Below are 19,103 nucleotides of genomic sequence, written 5' to 3' on the forward strand. Positions count from 1 at the left end.
TTTAACATGTATTACCTGTTCACTAGATAGGCAATTGGAGTCCCACTGCTGCCGTCGTTTTTTCAGAAAGAGGGAAACTGGTCCCCTGCTCCCCACAGCTGCAAGATGGCAGCTAGAAGGATACTGGATAGAGTGTGGTGCTAGACAAAATCTCTGACACGGTACGAGCTGAGTGCTATACTTTCAAATGTTTATGAACCAGTGACATGAAAAATGTATTTATTCTTTTGCATGTAGTAATGTTCCTGAAGAGGTGTAAGGTGTAATCTTGTTTGTGCACTGCACCATCTGTTATGACATCTCTGCTCATGCGCCTACAAGTTCAGAGCTCTTCAGAGTATTTCCTGTGAAGCTGCAGTTCTCTCAGTGCGCTAGTCAGTGTCTCCTATTGTACCTGCGCAGTCACATGGATAATACTTACCTGCATTAACCACAATTGCTGCTCTAGTGCTCAGTAGTGGATGTGCAGGAATAATTTTATTTATTTCACTCACTTATATAGCGCCATTAATTCCACAGCGCTTAACAGACATTATCATCTCTGTCCACATTGGGGCTCACAATCTAGATTCTCAATCAATATGTCTTTGGAATGTGGGAGGAAACCGGAGAACCCGGAGGAAACCCACGCAAACATGGGGAGAACATACAAACTCCTTGCAGATGTTGTCCTTGGTGGGATTTGAACCCAGGACCCCAGTGCTGCAAGGCTGCAGTGCTAACCACTGAGCCACCGTACAATGCTAACCACTGAGCTAACAAGTGCCCCTGATTTGTTTTGGGCCTGTAACTATGAAATAGGAGCTGTATAAACCTGTTACACGTAGGACCTGTATACGTCAAATACGGGGATATATATTTTTACGATTATACTTTCTTTCATAGCTGAAATAATATTATTGAAAATATCGCTAAGAGAAGCTTTCACTTCAGGGCATCATTCAGACATCCGTTTTTTGTGTACGAGTGCTATCCGTGGTTTTCATTGATGGTACTCGTACCGGAGATAGTCTATGGGGCCACATGTTTGCCCGTAAACTTTCACAGACCAAGTAGTCACTGGAAAATTAAGGAGTCATGTCCGATTTTAATCTGAGGGTTGGATCAAAATCGTCAGTACAAGTCTATCAGTCCCTGAAAAAATTGAACTGCATTTGGATGCCATCCGAGTGTGGTCCGATTTTCACGGACTGTCAGAAAGAAGAAAGTGGAGAAAATTTTCTTCTCTTCTGTCCCCTTACAAGAAAAAACGATGACACTTGGACCAAAATCTGATCAAAATAATTGGTCTGTTTTTCTCGTACGTGAAAAAAAACAGAAGTCTGAATGAAGCCTAACACAGTGGTACATCTAAACACAGGGGTAACAAATGGGCCGCATTAGCATGTAAAACAACGAGGCATCCATTAAATAGCTTTAGGCCTCATTCAGACGCAAAAAACATAGATGTACAAACGGGGCTTTTCGTAAATTTTAGACGTCTGTGAAACACGTACCATGCTCTTATCACAATGCAAGCTCAAAAGCATAAATGAGGTAAGATCGGGTCAGATGACATGAGGTCACTCTGGGCATTGTAGTCCATATTCGGATCCTGAAATATGGCCTTACATGTTCACAGGCTTTTGTCAGATGGCACAAAACGTTATAAAAACTAACAAATACATCAAACTTAATAGAGGATAACAACAGACCATAAATGCAAAGTGGGTTACAATCATTTTAATGTTCTAAAACATATAGAAAATGATGTTTTAAAACTGTGAAATGGTTTCCTCTTCTACAGGTAAAAAGACAATGATAGGGTTAGTCACATATACAGGCACTCACAGCTCACACTTTACACCATCGCTTGTAAAATCCTCTGTATAAAATCTGACAATATGAAAATATATTGCCATTAATATTTCCTCAACAGAAGGAGGAAATGACCTACTCGAATATATAAAAATGAAAATGTGTAAAAATCTTCGGGTCTGAAGAATTGACCTATCACAATTCACTTAAAATTTTGAATTTTCTTCAAAAAACTTGAGTTGGCGGATCTTAAGGTTGTAACTGCCGTACTTCTCTCCCAGGAGTTTCTGTAAACGCGACTGAAAAAGAAAAAAAAAAGAAATACAAGCTTTAATCATTTTTATCTTTGTGGTTAAAAGTAAAAAGAAAAAACTGACGGCTTTAAACAGCTGCAAGTATTTTAAAAGGAATCTGTCAGCAGGTTTTTGCTATAGAATCTGAGAGCAGCATAACGTAGGGGCAGAGAAACGGATTTCAGCGATATGTCACTTACTGGGCTGCTAGGTGCAGTTTTGATACAATCCCTGTTTTCTCTGATGCAGTTCTAGCAGAGCCCAAGAATGCTGAGCTCTGTATAACCCCTCCCACACCACTGATTGGCTGCTTCCTGAGTACATTGTCAGCAAGCAGCCAATCAGTGGTGGGGGCGGGGTTACACAGACGAGCTGGACTGCGTGGCACGTGACACCTAGTCCGGCAGTAATAATCTTGTGCTGATAAAACACTGATTATATTGAAACTACAGCAAGCCGCTGAGCAAATGACACATCGCTGGAATCAGGCGTCAATAAATTGACAACTGGGTCTTACCATTCCATTGTCAAGGTTTTAAGGCCACAATGGGTTTTCCTTCTTTAGGGGCGATTAAAACAAATGTGAGTTTATAGTGTGTAGGCTGTTTTTATGCTCTACTTCTATAATTCAACTAAGCTGTAATCCAGTTAAAGGGGTTGTCTTGTGATGAGATATTGATGATCTATTCTATGGTTAGGCCAATATCAGAATGGTAGGACCGACATCCAACACCCCCACTGATTAGCTGATACTAGGTCCAGTGGCAGTCGTAAGTAAACACATTAAGCTGAGCTGCACAGAACAGCTCCATCCCATGTGTAGTAGCCATTGCCAGGTACTGCAGAATGGCTCCTATTCAGTTAAGAACAAAAATTCTCCTTTTCTCGCATGCTTCATTGGGGGACACGGGAAAGCATGTGCTGCGTCCCCCAACGAAGGATACAATAAAGGGATTATATGGTAAAAATCCTCTTTTCTTGGGCGCTTCAATGGGGAACACAGCGTATAGTTTCCTGTGTCCCCCAATGAAAGCAACAAGAAAGGGACTTTACGCGAAGTCCACACTTTTTCCACAGCATAGTCAGCAATTAAAAAATCTTCATAGAGGCTGCTGCTTCATTTTTTTTTAGAGATACCTATACAAAAAATGTGCAAAGCTCAAACATTAGATAATAGTATATTTTTTTATTAACACATGATTAACAACAATTGATGGACCTACAAAGTCAGACACATAAAATAACAGCTAGGTGGGCAATGAGACCTCCCTCATCGATGTTAAACAATATATTAGATCGTATAAGCAATTGATATCTCATCATTGGAGAAGGAAACTCATGGAAGAATAGACTCAAATAGCCCAGGTTAATCAATGCTTACAGGCAAACATCGTAAAAAACAGAAGGGGGTCACATATAATAAAGTACATAGAGAGTGGTATCAGTAAGGCCTCACCTATGACGAAAACAAACCCAATGCGCGTTTCGCAACAAGTTTCATCAGGGGATGAGCTTCGTACATTTTTTTGTATAGGCATCTCTTGATTTTGCTGTGCATATAAGTTTCCTATATTTAATCTTAGGATGCTAATGTAGATCATAAATATTAACCGATGAGAACCAGGTAGGGAGACACCAACATTTGTTGGGCACACGAGATCAGCGGAGCAAATGCTGTACAGAACAATAGAGAGTCAAAATACTTTCCCTATGGATTTGAATGATTAAGTGTAAGTGCTGTGTACAAGAAATACACAGCCAATGATGTATTAAGATTGAATTGATAATAAAGGTAATATACACACACACACACACACACACACACACACACACACACACATACATCATACATTATATAATATGAAGTGATCCTGGGTTGTGACCATTCACTTTGATACAGTTCGACATAATGATACCAATCGCTTACCTCTTTCAGATTATCATCCTCCTCATCCATGATGTTGTACGCTTCCTCTAGGACTTTAACTCCCAGTCCCTGTACGACATCAGTCCTCAACGCTTCAATCATTCGACGGAATTTGTCTTGGACTGTTAAATTATCTAAGCGAAGGAGCACAAAAATGTCTAATTTGACCAAACTGGATAATTATGTCTTTGATTTTATGAGTTATGAAACACTATTACAAATCTGAAACTGCTTTAACTCCAATTAAAGGGGTTTGTCCCATCCTGCCCTAATTTGTTGTTTTCAAAAACAGCTCAGTGTGCTCTAAAAATGACGATCTACTACTGGCTCCTCTTCTACAATTACCAGGGTCCCCCACCGGTCTCCATGCTTCCTCTCTAGCTTGAATGGATATGTGATCAGTGCAGCCAATCACTGGAGTCCGTCATCACTGGAAGAGGAGAGGCTGATGATCGGTAAAATTATATTTTTTAATTTTAGTATATGCAGGGCTGTTATTTTTAAACAAATGAAAAATATTTATGGTTATTTTATCGATCGATTGGACAATATCACCGGTTAATTTCCTATACATGTTGGGAAATGTAATCTCATCTATACAGTGGGGAAAAAAAGTATTTAGTCAGCCACCAATTGTGCAAGTTCTCCCACTTAAATAGATGAGAGAGGCCTGTAATTGACATCATAGGTAGACCTCAACTATGACAGACAAAATGAGAAAACAAATCCTGAAAATCACATTGTCTGATTTGGAAAGAAATTTTTTTCAGATTTTGGTGGAAAATAAGTATTTGGTCAATTACAAAAGTTCATCTCAATACTTTGTTATATATTCTTTGTCGGCAATGACAGAGGTCAAGCGTTTTCTATAAGTCTTCACAAGGTTGGCGCACACTGTTGCTGGTACGTTGGCCCAGTCCTCCATGCAGATCTCCTCTAGAGCAGTGATGTTTTGGGGCTGTCGCTGGGCAACACGGACTTTCAACTCTCAACCCAAAGGTTTTCTATAGGGTTTAGATCTGGAGACTGGCTAGGCCACTCCAGGACTTTGAAATGCTTCTTAAGAAGCCACTCCTTCGTTGCCCTGGTGGTGTGCTTGGGATCATTGTCATGCTGAAAGACCCAGCCACGTTTCATCTTCAATGACCTTGCTGATGGAAAGAGGTTTGCACTCAAAATCTCACGATACATGGCCCCATTCATTCTTTCATGTACAGGGATCAGTCGTCCTGGTCCCTTGGCACAGAAACAGCCCCAAAGCATGATGTTGCCACCCCCATGCTTCACAGTAGGTATTGTGTTCTTTGGATGCAACTCAGCATTCTTTCTCCTCCAAACACGAGTTGTGTTTCTACCAAACAGTTCTACTTTGGTTTCATCGGACCATATGACATTCTCCCAATACTCTTCTGGATCATCCAAATGCTCTCTAGCAAACTTCAGACGGGCCCAGACATGTAATGGCTTAAGCAGGGGAACACGTCTGGTACTGCAGGATCTGAGTCCCTGGTGGCGTAGTGTGTTACTGATGGTAATCTGTGTAACGTTGGTACCAGCTCTCTGCAGGTCATTCACTAGGTCCCTCCGTGTGGTTCTGGGATTTTTGCTCACCGTTCTTGAGATCATTTTGACCCCATGGGGTGAGATCTTGTGTGGAGCCCCAGATCGAGGGAGATTATCATTGGTTTTGTATGTCTTCAATTTTCTAATTTTTGCTCCCACAGTTGATTTCTTCACACCAAGCTGCTTCCCTATTGCAGATTCAGTCTTCCCAGCCTGGTGCAGGGCTACAATTTTGTTTCTGGTGTCCTTCGACAACTCTTTGGTGTTCACCATAGTGGAGTTTGGAGTGTGACTGTTTGAGGTTGCAGACAGGTGTCTTTTATACTGATAACAAGTTCAAACAGGTGCCAGTACTACAGGTAATGGGTGGAGGACAGAGGAGCCTCTTAAAGAAGAAGTTACAGGTCTGTGAGAGCCAGAAATCTTGCTTGCTTGTAGGTGACAAAATACTTATTTTCCACCAAAATTTGAAAAAAAATTCTTTCCAAATCAGACAATGTGATTTTCAGGATTTGTTTTCTCATTTTGTCTGTCATAGTTGAGGTCTACCTATGATGTCAATTACAGGCCTCTCATCTTTTTAAGTGGGAGAACTTGCACAACTGGTGGCTGACTAAATACTTTTTTTCCCCACTGTATGTACAGGTTGTCAGCGCTGTGGTTCCCAACCTGTGGCTCTACTCTTTGTGTGCAAGTAGGTTGTTAATTACCACCAATCAGAAACTATATCCCACCTGGTGCTAAGTCTTGAAAGCAGATCTCTTCTTGTTCCTCCGATGTCCTTCCATGTAACATTAATGTGTCTCTGTATCGCTTGTTGAGTCTGAATTCTTTAAAAGCAGCCGGCGGCATCTGAATGTTGTCTTTCTCCATGTGTAACGTTTCTGTCATTAGATTTACAAGATCGTTCATTTCTCCAGAATCGGAGTCTTTTCTGTGACGAAAAAAAACAAAATTCTACTATGACCTTGTCAGACTAAGCCGCACCAATAGGTTTCATATTCACTTCCTGGACGTGCTTTTCAATAGCATTTTACAGTTGTACACATGCTTGAAGAAGGGATTAATATTATATTTATGACACATCAATTGTGCATGTCTTGTATTTCTATTTCATGGCTTCAATCCAGCAAACCACCACTAACAAACGTGAGGCATAATAGCCCTGAGAATATAAAAGCTTGGTCTCCGCTGGATTTCTCGCTGCAGGTACCATGCGCTGCCAAAACCAAACTTGTACGTAGTTTTGTTATTCAGCCCCATTATGGCATCAAACAACAAACTGTTTAAATAACATTGTTATGTTACATTTCTTTAAAAAAATAAATAAATAAAATTTGCTACTTATTTACGTAATAAAAATTCTTGCAATTTTCACTCTGGCCACTAAATCTAATATTAGGCTGATAGTTCCTGTTCTGCAGAGATCACTTTTCAACAGTGTCATTATCATCACGGATAGGATTACAATGACATGTAAAATGGAACAAGCTGAAGGTTTTACAATGGCCCTCACAATCCCCTGATCTGAACATGATTGAAAATCTGTGGCTAGACCTCAAAATAGCAGAGCATGCAAGACGACCCAGGAATCTCACAGAACTGGAAGAATTCTCCAAGCAACAACCCTCAAACAAGAATTGAAAGACTCTAGTCTGGCTACAAAAAGCGTTTACAAGCTGTGGTACTTGCAAAAGAGGGCGCTACTAGGTACTAACCATGCAGGGTGCCCAAACTTTTGCATCGGCCCATTTTCCTTTTTGTAATTTAGCCCTTTTAGAGATCATTTCATCTTCAACTCACATAACTGTTCACAGTGACCATCGCAGCTCACCTCCTCGCCCTCCCTGCACAGGTCACAGAACATAATTAGAAAATTCTCCAAAAAAAAAAACCAGACAATGAGTCATCTCCAGACTATTGCTAGCTATGGTCAATGTAGCTTCTGAGAGAAAAAAAGAACTCAAATCATGTCCGGAAACTGGATCTGTCAACACATCTCACAAGCTGCATGCATTATTAAACAGATCTCTCAGACCTGATGATGCTGGCTTACTGGCTTTAAAAATCCATGTCGGGATGACTGTATAAACCTTTTTTCACAATTTAAGTCCAGCAAAACAGTGAGACTGGAGATGGAGACTGAGTTTAGCTCATGAATACACTTGGACTTATGAGCTCTCACTCTTCCGTTGCACTTAAAACTTTCAAAAAAAGATTATACACTTATCCAGACATGGATTTTCACAGTAAGTACACCAGCCTCATCATGTCTAAGAGAATTTAAAACTTTCATTGCTCAATACTGAATGGTCATTACTGTTCAGTTATACTTCGTAATTACCTTTCTCTACAATCTCCATCAGACTTGTCCGTGGAATTCGTAGAGGAGCTTAGATCACTCTCAGCATAAAGCCCGAGTGCAGAATGTCGCCTTTCCTTTACAAATGGAACAGGAAATACAAAAAAAAAGATGTAGAAGAAGGGTAAAATTTGCTTCTTTAAAAATTAGAGTTGTCCAATTTAAAAAAAAAAAAAAAAGTAATGCGTCTAAAATATAAATATGTACAAACTTACTAATATACTAGTATTAAGAAAGGTGCCCTGACCTCAAGACTTCAGCGTTGGACCCGGGTACCAGCAGCTACATGTCTGACTTGTATGTGATACAGGAGAGAGCGTATCCTGTGTCAGCACTGGACTACATGTAAAGAAGCTTACACCATACTGTATAGACATTTCTTTACAGTGGGTCCCTAGGGTGGACCGATGCCTCGGCATTCATCCTGACTGTGCCCACTGTTGGGCGCATACCTTCTGAGCGTATGTGCCCGACAGAGTAGACAGTGTCTTACAGAATTGTGCAAGAACATGAAAGATGTAATTTTTCAATTACAATCATTTAAAAAATCTCTGTCTAAAAATTGTCATCACATATTTAGTTTCGATGGAAGTTTTTGTAGCACTGCGTTTAGTGGCCGGGGACCTAGATGCAGTTATTCCCATCTCCACCGTGAAAGGCAGAGATGGGAATAACCCTTTAAGACTAAAGATATAAGCCTTAAGAATTCGAGAAACAGAGTAAGCTAATTCAAGTGTTTATTTCTGTTAATGTTGATGATTATGGCTTACAGCCAATGAAAACACAAAAGTCATTATCTCAGTAAATTAAAATAATTAACAAAAACACCTGCAAAGGCTTCCTAAGCGTTTAAAAAGGTCCCTTAGTCTGTTTCAGTAGGCTCCACAAACATGGGGAAGACAGCTGACTTGACAGATGTCCAGAAGGCAGTCATTGACACTCCACAAGGTCCCAGAGTTCCAATTTTCATTCGGAAATCAAGGTCCCAGAGTCTGGAGGAAGAGTGGAGAGGCCACAATCCAAGCTGCTGGAGGTCTAGTGTGAAGTTTCCACAATCAGTGATGGTTTGGGGAGCCATGTCATCTGCTGGTGTAGGTCCACTGTGTTTTATCAAGACCAAAGTCAGCGCAGCCGTCTACCAGGAAATTTTAGAGCACTTTATGCTTCTCTCTGCTGACAAGCTTTTTGGAGATGGAAATTTCATTCTCCAGCAGGACTTGGCACCTGTCCACACTGCCAAAAGTACCAGTACCTGGTTTACAAACAACAGTATCACTGTGCTTGATTGGCCGGCAAACTCGCCTGACCTTATCCCCATAGAGAATCTATGGGGTAATGTCAAGTGGAAGATGAGAGACACCAGACCCAACAATGCAGACGAGCTGAAGGCTGCTATCAAAGCAACCTGGGCTTCCATAACACCTCAGCAGTGTCACAGGCTGATCGCCTCCATGCCATGCCGCATTGATGCAGTAATTGAGGCCAAAGGAGCCCCGACCAAGTATTGAGGGCATTTACTGAACACACATTTCAGTAGGCCAACATTTCGGATTTTAAAAACATTTTTCAAGCTGTTGTTATAAAGTATTCTAATTTACTGAGATAATGATTTTTGTGTTTCCATTGGCTGTAAGCCATAATCATCAACATTAACAGAAATAAACACATGAAATAGATCACTCTGTTTGTAATGACTCTATATAATATATGAGTTTCACTTTTTGTACTGAAGAACTGAAATAAATGAACTTTTTGATGCTATTCTAATTTTGTGAGATGCACCTATAGGATATGCTGCACACCGGCCACAGTCTTGAATCAGGCATGTGCCATCTTTTTTATTTAAAGTGACATTTTAAATGGGAAGATCTTCTTTTTTCTTTCACGTTATCGTTACGACTATTATGCAATGTGATTGAGCATTATATTGGTAAATGATAGCATAATAGCTCCTAACAATCTATTCACCGGATACACTACCAAACCTTGCAGAAGAGTCTCTAACCTCCCCGAAAGGACCCAACACTCAGGCAAAGTCGGCCTGAACATCTGAGTTGTGGGATCCCATAACCCTCCGCAGCCGCTCACAGTGAAAGGGTGAGATCTTGCACTGATCCAGTGCTGTCACATGCTTTCTTTGTTACCGTTAAGGAAACCTCTGCAATGAGGTTATCGTTTGGTAACAGCTAAAGCAGGGATGTCAAACTCAAACACACAGAGGGCCAAAATGAAAAACTTGGACAAAGTTGTGGGCCAACCAGTATAAAGTATAATGGGCCCCACATAGTCCTCCATACAGTATTATGGGCAGCACATAGTCCTCCATACAGTATTATGGGCCCCACATAGTCCAGTATAATGGCGCCACATAGCGGTGGTGGTTCTGGTGTTGCGGGCCAAATAAAACCACCCTGCTGGCCACAGTTTGACATGTATGAGCTAAATAAAATATGTGGCAGCGCTGGATCAGTGCAAGCTCTCACTCTTTCACTATGAGAACAGCTGCGGAGAGAGAATAGTGGGATCCTATTCTCCATGCCGGGATCCCACAACCCAAAAGCTTGGGATCGATTCTGATAGAAATTCAGGCCCTTTCTGGGGACATTAGGAACACATCTGAGGGTTTTGATACTTGGTTATATTTAGAAAAATAAGGAATCAGAGTGGGTTGCCCACTGTTTTATTAAATAAAAAAATTAGGGCAGCACGGTGGCTCAGTGGTTAAGCATTGTTGCCTTGCAGCGCTGGGATCCTGGGTTCAAATCCTACCAAGGACAACATCTGCAAGGAGTTTGTATGTTCTCCCCGTGTTTGCGTGGGTTTCCTCCGGGTTCTCCGGTTTCCTCCCACATTCCAAAGACATACTGATAGGGAATGTAGATTGTGAGCCCCGATGGGGACAGTTCCCACAATGTCTGTAAAGCTCGGTGGAATTAATGGCACTATATAAGTGAATAAAATAAATAAATAAAAATGGCAGCCCAAATCGGTATTCTTTAAAGGGTTGTCCAGACTTGGGGCTTAAGTCTGCAGTCAGTCTATGTGACTGCAGACTTGTAAATCCTCACATCGCACGCTGTTGAGGTGCCTGCAGCGGGCAGTCATGTAACTGCAAGTATGCAATTTGCATACTTCCAGCCATATTCCAACTGGAGTTGTCCGGCCTTGCTTAATATACTTAAGGCCGCGCACATCTAGTCGGAAAGTAAATCACATACTTGTGGTAATGCGCCCATCTACTCCAGCTGCCAGAGAATCCTGACAGCACGCAGTGTGCCGATTTACAAGTCTGCAGTCACACAGAGTTAGTGCACACTTGAACCTCAAGCCTGGGTAAGCCCTTTAAGTGTGTATTAATTGGTGAAGAAATGCAAAGATATTACTTAAAGGAGTTGTCTATTACTTGTCAACTAGTTACTAATAGGCCCAGGAAGGTGAAAAAAAAAATTGATACGCACCTTCTGGCCCTTCATCGGTACTTGGCCCTGCAGTCGGTAGTAGATCACCACTTTAGAATTTACAAGCAATGCCAAGGACAAAGTAACTTTGAAAAATAAGAAAACCTTCTCATATTATCTTTCCACCATTGGCAGAACTCACCTCATGTAGACTTGGCAATGACTGACAGACAGGATTTATTGCTTGCCCTCTATCAACGGCTTGGGCAGAGTGTGTTCTGACAGATGGTGCTGAAGAGACAGGAAAACACGGGAGATATCAAAAATTCTGTTTGATATTGAGGATCTAACCATTTCCCATTCTGAAGAGTATATACCTACACCAACACATACATATATATAACTCATATATAACATATATATATAACTCTGCCGTGGACAATGCTGATCTCCCTCACCCCATGATACCACAGTGGCTTAGTGGTGGCATTTCTGGGGTCCTGGATCGTATCTGCATGCCCCAGTAGAAACAGTGAGTGATGACAATGTACAGTACAGACCAAAAGTTTGGACACACTTTCTCATTTAAAGATTTTTCTGTATTTTCATGACTTTGAAAATTGTACATTTACACTGAAGGCATCAAAACTATGAATTAACACATGTGGAAATATATACTTAACAAAAAAGTGTGAAACAACTGAAAATATGTCTTATATTCTAGGTTCTTCAAAGTAGCCACCTTTTGCTTTGATGACTGTTTTGCACACTCTTGGCATTCTCTTGATGAGCTTCAAGAGGTAGTCACCGGAAATAGTTTTCACTTCACAGGTGTGCCCTGTCAGGTTTAATAAGTGGGATTTCTTGCCTTATAAGTGGGGTTGGGACCATCAGTTGTGTTGTGCAGAAGTCAGGTGGATACACAGCTGATAGTCCTACTGAATAGACTGTTAGAATTTGTATTATGGCAAGAAAAAAGCAGCTAAGTAAAGAAAAACGAGTGGCAATCATTACTTTAAGAAATGAAGGTCAGTCAGTGCGAAAAATTGGGAAAACTTTGAAAGTGTCCCCAAGTGCAGTTGCAAAAACCATCAAGCGCTACAAAGAAACTGGTCATGAAAATACAGAAAAATCTTTAAATGAGAAGGTGTGTCCAAACTTTTGGTCTGTACTGTATATAAAATGTTGGAACTATATAAGCAAGTATAACAAGTAAACGCACTGAATATTAGGTGTGAATGTCCCATAAAAAATGACATAATTTTGTTTGCCATATCCATAATGATCTGTGATAAAATCAACACATTTTTTTGAACAATGTTAAAATAAGAGGCCTAAATTGCTATTTGTGTGTTCTTTCCAACAGCTACAAAATTGAATAAAAAGGACTGAAAAATAAAATGTACCTCTACATGAGACCAGTGAGAACTACAAATCATGCTACAACTTTGTAAAGCTATGTCAATGGAAAAAGAAAAAAAGTTATTGGTCTTTAAAGGGGTATTCTCAAGTTGTGTCTTGAGCAGCACTCAGCTCTGCAAGTCTCCTTACTTCCTGGTTGCTGGCGGCAAGCACTCCTCCTTGAGTGACAGTTCTGGTCAGCAGCTTCTACTGTTGTCGTGACACATTAAAAGTCTGTCGTTGTTAAGTATAGACTTTTATCACTATATTTACATGTACTGATTAAAGGGACTCTGTATAAGCACATGTCTCAGGAAGGTCAAAGCTGTAATTAGGAAAACTTCACTGGAAACTGCCTTAGGATTGTGGAGACTAAGAGATTGCGATCATTCAGGTCTAATAGCAGCTCAGTCAGGATTAGTGTTGAGCGAATTTGTTAGGCATTTCAAATTCGTATTCGCGGTTCTGGCTTGTTCGCGCCAAAAAAATCGGCTCCGCCCACGAACATCCCTGATTTGCCACGCTGTCACACAGATAATATCTGTGTGACAAATCAGGGATGTTCGTGGGCGGAGACGATTTTTTGGCGGGAACAAGCCGGAACCCCGAATACGAATTTGAAATGCCGAACAAATTTGCTCAACACTAGTCAGGATCTGAGAGTGAGGTGAGCACCTAATTGCTGTATAAAAGTCAATGGGCTGAAGAAAGATAGTTGAGATCTTAGAACTTAACATCTCAGACTGGAATGTAGCTGCTGCGCGCACTCGGCCAGATTCGGGTGGCTGATCTCCTTGGAAACAAGTGGAACACTATGTAAGATAAAAGCTCTCACAGGAGGAGAATGTAGGTAGAAAAAGCAAGTCAGTTGCAAACTTGGTTATTTTCATGCTATCTAACTACCAATTTAATAACATATACCAGAACAGAAATAATTGTAGAAAACAATTAGTTCCTATTGTTCAAAAATAGAAAAACATAACCCACCCCCTCCGAAAAAATTATGCAATTAAAATGGTGCTAATAAAAATAAAAACTATCTTGCAAAAACAATTGTTTACATCACTACATCAGTAGAAAAAAGTTAAGGCTTTCCAAACTACAGAGATGGGAAAAAAAATAAAAGAATGACAAAACATTTCTGTGTCAGTACCAAACAAAGTCGCATCTGGTATGGGTGTTAAAGACCTTTACATATCGCAGTTTAAAGGGGTTGGCTCACAAACAAAAGTAGAGGTGCTTTAGCTGCTGGTTGGCAGATGCTGTTTCTATTGATCCCACAGAAGGAAGGAGGGCAGATAAGTGGGTATTCTCTACCTATGGTGCGCTGCCAGGGAATATTCCATGTTTATAGTGTTACACCTTCCTGTCTTTTCAGAGAACCTTTGTGCTCATGTCAATAAATCACATCAGTGGAGTACAACGAGCTCGAACAAAAAAACCCTGACAAAACAGCATATATGTCTGGCTACTAAGCTTGTTGTACTACACAGATGTGATTTATTGAGGTGAGCACAAAGGTCTTCTGCTATAACACATAACATAAGTACATAGATGAATGAAAAAGACAGGGATGAGTAACATGGTAAGCATGGAATAAGCCCCTTCCAGCGCCATCAGAGAATATTCACTCATCCTCCCTCCTTCCTTTTGTGCGATCAATACAAACGGCACCCTGACAAGCTGTTACACTGGATACACCAGGCGCACCATTATTAGTTTATCTCTGCACAGCAACATTTTTTTCAAACCCATCCGATTGTGAAAATGCTTAATTTTCCATGATCTATTCATCAAACAACACTTTTGTTTGTGGGACAACCCCTTTGAGCTTTGTTTAGGTTACCACTCTGTACTGATCATAATTTGGCCTACATCCCAGCCCCAATGCCATTCACATACACTACTCCACAACACACTGTTACACTGTATTAAAGTCATAGATACATATCTCACCAGATATTGATATTTCTTCTTGGGATTGTTTTAATCGTCGTCTTTCTCTTGCTGACAAAGGCCGATGATCCTTTATAAACAGAAACGCACAACAAAGTTATACGGCAAACAAACTATTTTCATGACCTCTCAGTGAAGTCCTGTTGAAAATCAAGAATTCATGTTCATTCTAATAGTGAAAGAAATCATTATGCACCTGAGATAGCAGAGTGCTAGGTTGACAACCACCGCCAGGTTTGGCAGCAGAGGTCTTCCTTTCAGGACTGCTGAGGGACTTTGGAGCAGCTCGCTCTTTTATGGCAGGAGGAGAAGGCAGTCGTCTTGGCAAAACTACAGGAATCTAAAAACACAAGCGCTAACACATTAGGCACAAAAACATTGGATTCACCTACATTGTTCATTTCCCAAGTTGTATAATCTGAATTTCTCTTTGATCAACAAAAACGAATTAAATAATTTTGTGGAAAACAAATCACTCTCACTATTATGCGATAGGGCAGTGCAGTCCACAAACTACCCACCCTCATTCTCAGGGAAGACCCCGACTGCTCCTTTGTGATCGGCAGAGTGGTCATGATGCTAGGCCTAAGCTATGAATTAAAGGGGTTGTCGTCTTTCAGCAATCTTCTACCGCATGCTCAGTAAGGTAAAGGCCTTCAAGTATTGGCTCTAATAGTATGGGCGTTATTAATAGATGCATCACTGGAGCAGGGGAAGATGAGTAACCGTTCAGTTTATTATTTTCACCTAGCACAGGTCAATAGGACTAAAAACCCTTTTCTCCAAAAACCTTTTTAACTAAAGCCAGTATCCATATTGTGTTGGGAAGCTTTACCTGCTCGGAGTGTGAGGACACATCTTCTCTGGCCTTGTGTCTTCGCTGTCTGGATAAGGATGGCTCAGATATGGAATTAAGGGGCTGTATTTCAGATTTTGCAGCTACTCCATCCTGTAACCAAACAAGAAGGTGCATCATGAATAATGTTACTGAAAACTTGTTACTATGTAATATCATTAAATAAGTTTTCTGGGATTTTACAATGTCAACATATCCTAAGGATGCCACTTACAGGGCTAGCTACAAAGGGCAACAGCCCCTTCACTGCATTTACCTGGCAGAAAAACCATCCATAACACAGAGCTGAGTATGCATCACTGCCAGCAGACTCTGCCTGTATTACACAGCCATCGTGTCACGGGTGTGTCGGAGGTGACAGACAGTCGCCCTGCAGTGGCCTGTAAGAGATCTCCACGTTTGGCATTGCAGACAGCTTCCTAGATAGGAGGTTGTCTTGAGGACCCAGCGACTATCTCCCTTTAGTCTGGGTGTATATATACCTGGTCTCTCCAGGTGGGCGTCGCCGGTTATACTCATTTCTACTTGGATCTTGGCTGAAGCAGCACCACGTCCTCTCTGGAGTCTTGAGGCCGTGTGCCCTGTTGGAGTTCTTAAGCTAAGTTGTTGTTCCCCTGTGTTGTCTTCCTTTTTGTCTTTAGAGTGCTAGCGGAGGTTGAATAGTGCTCATCTCCTTCCTCCCCCAGCCATAGCCTTACGCCAGGGATAGTAGGGCAAGGCACGTGATCGGTGACAGCTGTGGAGGCCGTATAGGGACGTTAGGGGGAGACAGAGTGATGCTAGTCCAGATTAGGAGGTCACCTCTTCCCCCTTTCCCTAGTGTCTGGGCTCCCTTTCCCTTTCCCCTCTGTGTTGCACTCACACCTGGCATGACATATCGCCCATCTCTAACAGCAGAGGGTGGAGCTGAGAACAACCCACTGCTGTTAACCACTTAAATGCCACTGTCAATCTCTGACAGCGGCAATTACAGTGCGTAACATATTTTGTATTACCGCATCCATAAAAGCTCAATATATCAAAATATAAAATTAGTTAATCAGATAAGTAGACGCCATAAACTGAAAAAAATCTTAACACCAAAATGGCGTTTTTTTTTGTTTTTGTTTGCTGCAACACTACAAAAAAATGCAATAAGAAGCAATCAAAATGTTGTATATACCGTATTTTTCGGACTATAAGACGCACGTTTTTCCTCCAAAAAAACTCCAAGTCCGATATACATAAATACTGTGGCTGTGGGTGGTGGGGGAAGCGGCTGAGTAGCGGGGCACAGGAGGCAGCAGCTGCCTGCTGCACCCTACACTGTGCCCGCTACTAAAGAAAATTAATATGGGTGTGGTGAATATTCATGGACTTTAATAGCGGGCGCACTGACCGCAGAGCGCAGCAGGAGCCGCGCTGCGACTACAGTGTGCACGCTATTAGGGAGAATGAATGGTCACTGCTCCCCACGCACGCAGTCCCGGTGAGTATAATTGTTTTTTTTTTCTGTACAGCGCGATGGGGATCAGGGGGTGCCAAGCATACCAGGATGAGGGAGCCATACATACAGGGAGGAAGAGTGCCATACATACCAGGAAGAGGGATGAGGAGAGCCATACATAGAGGGATGAGGGGAGTCATACATACAAGGATGAGGGGGGCCATACATACAGGGATGAAGGGTGCCCTACATACCAGGAAGAGGGATGAGGAGAGCCATACATAGCAGGATGAGGGGAGCCATACACACAAGGATGAGGGGGGCCATACATACAGGGATGAAGGGTGCCATACATACCAGGATGAGGGGGGCCATACATACAGGGATGAAGAGTGCCATACATACCAGGAAGAGGAATGAAGGTGCCATACATACCAGGATGGGTGTGAGGGGGGGGGGGCATACATACCAGGTTGAAGGGTGCCATACACACCAGGAAGAGGGATGAAGGGGCCATGCATACCAGGATGGGGGATTGGGGTTCCATGCATATCAGGATGGGGATGAGGGCCACGTATAACAGGAAGGAGGGGGTCATATATACCAGGATGGGGGATATTAACAGAATTGGGGGACATTACCCCAATAACAGTGTCAGCAGCAGACCCCCTCCCCCTTAACAGGGCATCATGACCACATTTTTTGCTTACATTTTTTTTTCTATTTTCCTCCTCTAAAACCTAGGTGCATCTTATGGTCCAGTGCGTCTTATAGTCCAAAAAATACGATAGTTAAATAAAAACGTAAGCTCACCATACAAAAAGAGGGATTTTTGGTACTCACCGTAAAATCTCTTTCTTGGAGCCTTCATTGGGGGACACAGGACCACCATGGGTGTTATGCTGCTGTCGCTAGGAGGTTGACACTAGGCAAAAAAAGGAAAATAGCTCCTCCTCCGCAGTATGCACACGCCTACAGGCACCAAGCTCACCAGTTAGTGGCTAGAGCAGTAGGAGAAGCATAAAATAACCACTATGCAATGCCCAACGGGGCACAACCATGAAAACTAAATGAGATGCCCAACAGGGCCAACTGAGATGCCCAACAGGGCCAACTGGACATATGACCAAAAACACGGAGGGTGCTGTGTCCCCCAATGAAGGCTCCAAGAAAGATTTTACGGTGAGTACCAAAAATCCCTCTTTCTCTATCGCTTCATTGGGGGACACAGGACCATGGGACGTCCCAAAGCAGTCCCCTGGGTGGGAGAACAGAAGATAGTCACAGACTAGGTCAGACTGCGGCAACTGCCCCTGCAGGACCTTCCGTCCAAGACTGACATCAGCCGAAGAATAAGTGTGGACCTTGTAAAACCTTGAAAAGGTGTGAAGAGAAGACCACGTTGCGGCCTTACAGATTTGAGAGGACGAAGCCTGATGGCGGGCCGCCCAAGAGGCCCCTACCGCCCTAGTGGAGTGAGCCCTTACTCCGGGAAGGGGAGGTTTGCCCGAGATGCGATGTGCCTCCAAAATGGTCGAACGTATCCAACGGGCGATGGTTGACTTGAAAGCAGGGAGACCCTTGCGGTGCCCCTCAGGGATGACAAAAAGGGCATCCGAGCGCCGAAGGGAGGCCGTTCTAGAAAGGTACACACGTAGAGCTCTGACCAGGTCCAGTCTGTGCAGGGACTTCTCCCGTGGATGCACTGGAGCAGGGCAAAAGGAAGGCAAAACGATGTCCTCATTAATGTGAAAAGCGGAAACCACCTTTGGCAAAAAGGAAGGCACCGGCCTGAGCACTACTTTGTCTTGATGGAATACCAGAAAAGGCGACCGACAAGAGAGGGCTGCGAGTTCTGCGACCCTTCTAACAGAGGTAACAGCCACCAAAAAAGCCACCTTCCAGGAAAGGAAAGAGGCTGGAATGTCCTGAATGGGTTCAAACGGACGCTGTTGTAGAACACTTAGGACCATATTAAGGTCCCATGGTTCCACTGGAGGGCGATAGGGGGGCGCTAGATGGGCCACCCCTTGTAGAAACGTCCTGACCTGAGGACGGCTAGCTAAGTTACGTTGGAATAGAATGGACAAGGCCGAAACTTGGCCCTAGAGAGTGCTGAGAGAG

At 42.4% G+C, this 19,103-nt stretch overlaps 1 protein-coding gene across 1 annotated transcript in view; it reads right to left on the reverse strand.

Moving 5' to 3' along the window:
* Positions 1–436: 436 nt before the first annotated feature.
* NEK4 (NIMA related kinase 4) overlaps positions 437–19,103 on the reverse strand; it is a 60,773-nt gene continuing 42,106 nt past the window's right edge. Inside the window, exons 9-16 of the mRNA XM_073644448.1 lie at positions 15,533–15,646; positions 14,894–15,037; positions 14,698–14,767; positions 11,543–11,631; positions 7,925–8,019; positions 6,315–6,514; positions 4,018–4,151; positions 437–2,096 (exon numbers count right to left, since the gene is read on the reverse strand). Of these exons, the coding sequence (XP_073500549.1) occupies positions 2,004–2,096; positions 4,018–4,151; positions 6,315–6,514; positions 7,925–8,019; positions 11,543–11,631; positions 14,698–14,767; positions 14,894–15,037; positions 15,533–15,646 (939 nt within the window). The 3' untranslated portion in view covers positions 437–2,003. The remainder of the gene's footprint in view (positions 2,097–4,017; positions 4,152–6,314; positions 6,515–7,924; positions 8,020–11,542; positions 11,632–14,697; positions 14,768–14,893; positions 15,038–15,532; positions 15,647–19,103) is intronic.

The sequence above is a fragment of the Phyllobates terribilis genome, unplaced genomic scaffold (genome assembly GCF_046119375.1).
Source record: "Phyllobates terribilis strain yellow unplaced genomic scaffold, ASM4611937v1 Scaffold_8__6_contigs__length_399053987, whole genome shotgun sequence".
Taxonomy (NCBI): Eukaryota; Metazoa; Chordata; class Amphibia; order Anura; family Dendrobatidae; genus Phyllobates; species Phyllobates terribilis.